The sequence below is a fragment of the Amphimedon queenslandica genome, unplaced genomic scaffold (genome assembly GCF_000090795.2).
Source record: "Amphimedon queenslandica unplaced genomic scaffold, v1.1 AMPQUscaffold_12788, whole genome shotgun sequence".
NCBI classification, from domain to species: domain Eukaryota; kingdom Metazoa; phylum Porifera; class Demospongiae; order Haplosclerida; family Niphatidae; genus Amphimedon; species Amphimedon queenslandica.
Window position 1 is genome coordinate 4039 of NW_003546976.1, and position 6426 is coordinate 10464.

Consider the following 6426-nt stretch of genomic DNA (forward strand, 5'->3'; position numbering starts at 1 on the left):
TAGCATGAGATAGATTTTGCTCGTATTGAAAATTGCGATTAAGTAATTATTACTAATAGTTATATGGCATCATGATGTCATTATTAATAATTGCAGGTATTAATAATTGCGATTTTTAACCCAAACGCAAAATTCACAATTAATAGTACCCGTATTTAAAAGTAACTTCAAGGTACATTCAGTTTTTGTTTTTCACAAAGAAAGTTTCTTAATGAGTCTAAGGAGATATTACATTGGCAACAAGGTAGAGAAATGATCCTATGATGGCTGCTGTTAGCAAGATCGAGTCGTTCGATCCCTGTCAAGAGACTTTTCCTTGCTACGTGAAGTGAGTTCATAACTTCTTTGCTGCAAACGATGTAGCAGCTGGAAAACAGAAGTTTGTGTTCCTTAACTCTCTGGATAGGAAACACTACAACCTATTGTCGAATCTGGTAACTCCTGAGTCACCAAAGGACAAAACCTTAGACGAACTAGTCGAGGTACTAACTACTCACTTTCAACTGCCTACTTCAGTTATTGCAGAGTGGCACTTAAGTATAGCAGATTTTGTCGTGGGGCTCAAGAATAATTGCTTTCCAAAAAAAAATTTTCTACCACAAAACTAACTGCCCGATGGGCTTTGTTCAGTGTCTGTCTTTCATTCTGTCTCTTATCCCAAACCTCACTTTTAGCTTTACAACTATAGTTTCCTTTAAAATACATAACTCATGCATACATTTTTGGTTCTTTGATTGTGAGGTATAGTCTCTTAAGCTCAATGAGAACCAATGTTCTTTAATGGCTTGAATGACTATTATAGTAAAAATCACAAGCAGCTTCATTTTTGTGACTTTTTAATACTATACTGGTCAAAGTAAAAAAAATGGGCTCTGGCATGGTTTTATTTGTGACATGTAAATTAAATATTTTAAGTGTCCGCTGCTACTACTTAAAGTACAAAACTCTTGTTCATTTTGTATTCTATGTCTTGATAAGTACATATTTATAACAATTTCAGCCAATCAAAAAGGGCATATTTGAGGCATGCATGGATACTACTTATAATTCATTTCTTCACCTTATCATTATTTATTTCTTATTCACTTAGGTCACTGAGTTATGTGAAAGAGAGTATCCCATTAGTATAACTGTTAATATACTGAATATTAATAATAAGGTACAAGACAGTACCAGTATACCAACACAAGTTAATGATCAACTGATGATTACTGGAGTAATAACTGTACCTAATAATTTAAATACATTTATTGTTAATGTATCATTCAGTAACCTTGGAGGAGTATATCTATCTACACCTTCTTTTGGATTTGGTAATAATTAACTATTACATTGTATATTCTTTGATTTAATCCTTTCTTTCATTTTTTAGGTTTTCTTGGTCCAGTTACTAACATTGACTCTTCAATTGACAACTGTTCTACTATTGATATAACATGGACTGCTCCTACAGTTGATCCTAGAGTATCTATACTGTATTATAATCTCAGTATATATGATAATGTTACTGGTCAGTTCTTGAGGAGTGTATCAGTATATGATACCAGTTACCAGTTTCCAGATGAGGAATTATTCCGGCATCGTTATACATATGTTATAACTGGAGTTAATGAATTAGGAGAAGGAATATCTAATAATGGTACATTCTCATATCAAAGAGGTACAATAAATAATAATTACTGAATAAATGATTTTATGTTTATTTAGTACCAAGATCAGTTGAAGAAGGTGCTTCAGATATACTCATGATAACATTTAATGAGACCAGTGCTGCTGTTTATTATAATATAACAGTAATAATCTTTTAATAATTATTTATTATTATCAAAATGTTATTATAGATTACATTGGAGTGTACTGGTGAATCTCCTAAGAATGTTACAGTTACTATAGAGTGTAATGGAACTGGTGTTTTATATAATGATGCTACACTAGTGGAATATGCTAAACGACCAATGGATATAACAGGATCAGTACCAGTACCATTATATCAACAGTGTAATATCAGTATTGTATTTAGTAATGAGGCTGGTAGTAGTGAACCATTTATACTAGCATTTGGTAAGTATGTAGTGTTATTTTCATCATTATTTGTTATCATTATCTAGACACTACTCCTATAATCAATACACCATCACCTACCGGTACTTCATCTCCTGATTTAATATTTGCACTAGGTTTACCATTACATAAACTGCACGAACTTATTCATTCATTGTATAGTAATTATTGGAGCTACTGTTGGTGGTATTGCTGTACTACTGATAATAATATTAGTGATGATTATATGCTATAGGAGAAAAGGTTAGTATCTCTTCTTTTATTAATATTATTATTAGTTTAATAGGAAGGGCTGGAGCTACTGGAGGAGATAGTACTACTCCACCACCTGAGAAAGCTGATACTACTGGAAAAGGTAGTGCCTGTGATGAAACTGATGAAAAGGAAACGAAGGAAGATACTTATGAAAAGAAAATGAAGGAAGATACTTATGAAAAGAAAATGAAGGAAGAAAGTGTCTTGTAATTAATTTTTTGACAGTCCTCGTCCAGACTATTTACTAATCTGTCATTCTAAAATATTCTTATGTTTTATAGGTAGTAGCTAGTTTAATGATTTTTGTATAAAATCCATGAGTTCAACAGAATCAATCAGCTATAAATCTAGATGCTAAAAGTGTATTTTGTAATGTCTTTTGAGGTTTACAATGCTTGCTTGATGCACTAAACTATGCAATATGTTCCTCTCACCAATCTTTAACAGGAACTTGGTATTGAAACCTTAACAAACTATTTGAATACTATACTGTAAGATCTCAAATTTTTCAAAAAGGAACTTGGTGTAGATGATGATAATCTTACCTTATGCAACCAATTAAGAGTTGTGTATAACTTAATATTATGTATATATAGTATACGTCTGTTATATATAACACAACGATATGAGAGTCTAGTCTCGCTAGCCAGACCATTCCCCAGCCTACAGTCATTGGGGTGGACAGCGGGGAAGGGTCTGGTACACTGCTTAATATAGTCCTGTTCTTACGTCCAGAAATGGACGTGACCAATCAGATTCAGTTATCCATGACATGTGACCACAGGTCACATTGAATTTTAACTAGGTGAATGTAAACATTGTGGGGGCGAGCATGAGCCATCAATTAACAACTGAAATAATTATGATTGAACTAAATAAAATCAATCCAGCTCTCAGCCTGCATGCATATTCAGACCCCGGCCTCATGGCCGGGGTCTGAACAGAGCAAACACACCAGTCAACACAACCAAATAACCCAGTAAAAGTGACAAGAACGAGTCCTGCCACACTGAGAAAATGTACCAAGTTAAACTTCTAATCTAGCTTCCATCAATTACCATTTGAAATAAGATTGAACTAAATAAAATCAATCCAGCTCTTAGCGTGCATGCATATTCAGAATTTCAGACCCCATCCTCATGGCCCGGCAGGGTCTGAACAGAGCAAACACACCATTTAACACAACTGACCAAAATGACCCAGTAAAAGAGACAAGAATGAACTGTCCTGCCACTCTAAGAAATGCCAGTGCCAAGCTAAACCGGCTTCTAATCAAGCTGTTCTCCCAATTTTAATTCTTTCAATGAGAGGACTAATCTAAAGGAGTCTTAGATCAAGCTGCTTTTAAGTTCTTCAGCCTTTCAGATGTTTTAGATAGCCCCTCTCTCTTATCTAGCTGTTAGAAACTCAATCTGAGTTTGTTACGTTAAAATTTCCGCCATCATAGATATTAGAGTACACTAGTACTCTAGCATGTTTTCAAAAAAGGGATTATAATGACAAAAAATACATTTTATGGTTTTAAAAGTGCTATAACATTAACATGGTAAAATTATCTGTACAATAGAAAACAGAATTATAAAGAGGAAACATTAGGCTTCTTGATGTATTAATTTCACTTGCATAGGAACACTTGTTTGCGAGATATTGCTCCTAAAAGAAAGAAAATCAAGGGTAAATTGTGACAAAAAATTTCAACGAGCCTCTGTCAGCCTAGCAGCAATACAAATGAATGGAGGTTGGGCTACGCCCACGCTTCCGTTTCCAATCCCTTTCATTTACTCTATTATCTATGCCGCCATCTTGTTCTTTTTGACCACACCCTTTAAATTAATTTTGCCCACGTGGTCCAAATTTATCAAAAGTAGTATACCAATTTAATTTTCGTATTTTTCCGTTCACAAACAAGACGTAACGCAAATAGACCTAGACAGATTAGTGTGGGTCTCGCTCATGCTCGCCCCAATTATCAAAATGGCGACTTTTCAAGAGTTGTGGAGAGAATGCTGAAAAACAAGCTATAGAGTGGTAGCATCCAGCGTCTTATTGATTCTGAAGAGGCATCTTAGTGAAAGGTATCCGGGTAATATGCTACAAGTTTGTCTGGATGCCATGAAACATGCATATCGGTTCAATTTTATTGTTGTTTCATATAAACAGTATTTTTGTTGTTGAATTGCACTTTTCCCTTCTTCCTTCTCTTTTTACTGTTCTTATTGTATTATATAATCATTATAAGACATTTTCAATGAATAAGATATGAATAAATAGAATTATATGACAAATTTGCAATACATTAACTGTATTTCCACACTCCTTGCTATGAATGTCACATCACTTGAAGCACTATGAAGCAATGAACAATCATTGACCTTTGAAAATCATAGCGAAGAGGCAGGACCAGACTACTCCAGCCCTTCCTATTAAGCTAATAATAATATTGATAAAAGAAGAGATACTGTTTTTACAGCATATAACCACCACCACTATCACTATTATTATTATCAGTAGTACAGCACCACCAACAGTAGCTCCAATAATTTCTATAAATACAATAAATGAATAAGTTATTGCAGTTTATATGTAATAATAAACCTGGTAATAGATCAGGAGGTGAAGTACCCGTAGGCGATGGTGTAGGAGTAGTGTCTAGATAAAAATAGCAAATAATAATGAAAATAATACTTTATACTTACTAAATGCTAGTATAAATGGTTCACTACTACCAGCCTCATTAATGAATACAATACTGATATTACAATGTTGATATAATGGCACTGGTACTGATCCTGTTATATCCATTGGTCGTTTAGCATATTCCACTAGATATGTGTTAGTAAATGCAACACCAATTTCATTACACTCTATAGTAACTGTAACATTCTCAGGAGATTCACCAGTGCAGTCCAATGTAATCTATAATAACATTTTGATAATAATAAATAATTAAACTCCAGTTATAACATATCTATAACAATGTCGAAATAAATCATCATCTTTAAACTGATAACTGGTATCATCTACTACTACTGCAGTATTTACTAGACTACCAGTAATAGCATCATATATTCTTAGTATGTAATACATTTATTGTTAATGTATCAATGAGTAATAATGGAGGAGAATTGTTACCTACACCTTCATTTGGATTTGGTAAGTAATATTTTGCTACTCAATTGTTCAGTTGTAAATTTTATACATTAGATTATCTTGGTCCAGTTACTAACATTGACTCTTCAATTGACAACTGTTCTACTATTGATATAACATGGACTACTCCTACAGAGTATCCATGCATGCCTCAAATATGCCCTTTTTGATTGGCTGAAATTGTTATAAATATGTACTTATCAAGACATAGAATACAAAATGAACAAGAGTTTGTACTTTAAGTAGTAGCAGCAGACACTTAAAATATTTAATTTACATGTCACAAATAAAACCATGCCAGAGCCCATTTTTTTACTTTGACCAGTATAGTATTAAAAAGTCACAAAAATGAAGCTGCTTGTGATTTTTACTATAATAGTCATTCAAGCCATTAAAGAACATTGGTTCTCATTGAGCTTAAGAGACTATACCTCACAATCAAAGAACCAAAAATGTATGCATGAGTTATGTAATTTAAAGGAAACTATAGTTGTAAAGCTAAAAGTGAGGTTTGGGATAAGAGACAGAATGAAAGACAGACACTGAACAAAGCCCATCGGGCAGTTAGTTTTGTGGTAGAAAATTTTGCATTTTGGATCATACACAAAACCCCCTATTGTATAAATTATACACAACTGACCCCCTTTTGTAACAACTCACTCTACCATATAACTCTTTATTTTGGCGGCACTTTATTCTGGCGATTTTGCTGTAAAATTGTAATTGGCGGTTTTTAATTTGGCGATTTTTGTGTACACGTGCATTACTGAGCATGCGCATTAATGATTGGCGGTTTTAATATTTGTGATTCTGCTTGCAAACCGCCACTCGGCAAAATAAAACTCCGCCAAATTAAAGCGTTATACAGTATGTTACATTCACTAGCTATGCACAACAGAATAAAACAAGCTTACATTAATACTGATATTTAATGATACTAGTTGTCCATCAATTACTGGT

General features: G+C 33.5%; 2 protein-coding genes across 2 annotated transcripts in view; one reads left to right on the top strand and one right to left on the bottom strand.

Annotated features, from left to right (window-relative positions):
- Positions 1 to 2666, top strand: part of LOC109586778 (uncharacterized) — a 3651-nt gene extending 985 nt beyond the window's left edge. Inside the window, exons 2-8 of the mRNA XM_020002986.1 lie at positions 1091 to 1313; positions 1373 to 1660; positions 1708 to 1793; positions 1842 to 2061; positions 2109 to 2177; positions 2224 to 2304; positions 2348 to 2666. Coding sequence (XP_019858545.1) covers positions 1205 to 1313; positions 1373 to 1660; positions 1708 to 1793; positions 1842 to 2061; positions 2109 to 2177; positions 2224 to 2304; positions 2348 to 2526 — 1032 coding nt within the window. The 5' untranslated portion in view covers positions 1091 to 1204 and the 3' untranslated portion in view covers positions 2527 to 2666. The remainder of the gene's footprint in view (positions 1 to 1090; positions 1314 to 1372; positions 1661 to 1707; positions 1794 to 1841; positions 2062 to 2108; positions 2178 to 2223; positions 2305 to 2347) is intronic.
- A 1524-nt stretch (positions 2667 to 4190) lies between these two features.
- LOC109586781 (uncharacterized) lies at positions 4191 to 6420 on the bottom strand. Its single transcript, XM_020002989.1, has 4 exons — positions 6381 to 6420; positions 5013 to 5232; positions 4912 to 4965; positions 4191 to 4859 (listed from the first exon to the last, which is right to left on the bottom strand). The coding sequence occupies exons 2-4, from the start codon at positions 5116 to 5118 to the stop codon at positions 4681 to 4683; spliced, it is 339 nt and encodes a 112-aa protein (XP_019858548.1). The 5' UTR covers positions 5119 to 5232; positions 6381 to 6420; the 3' UTR covers positions 4191 to 4680.
- Positions 6421 to 6426: the final 6 nt, after the last annotated feature.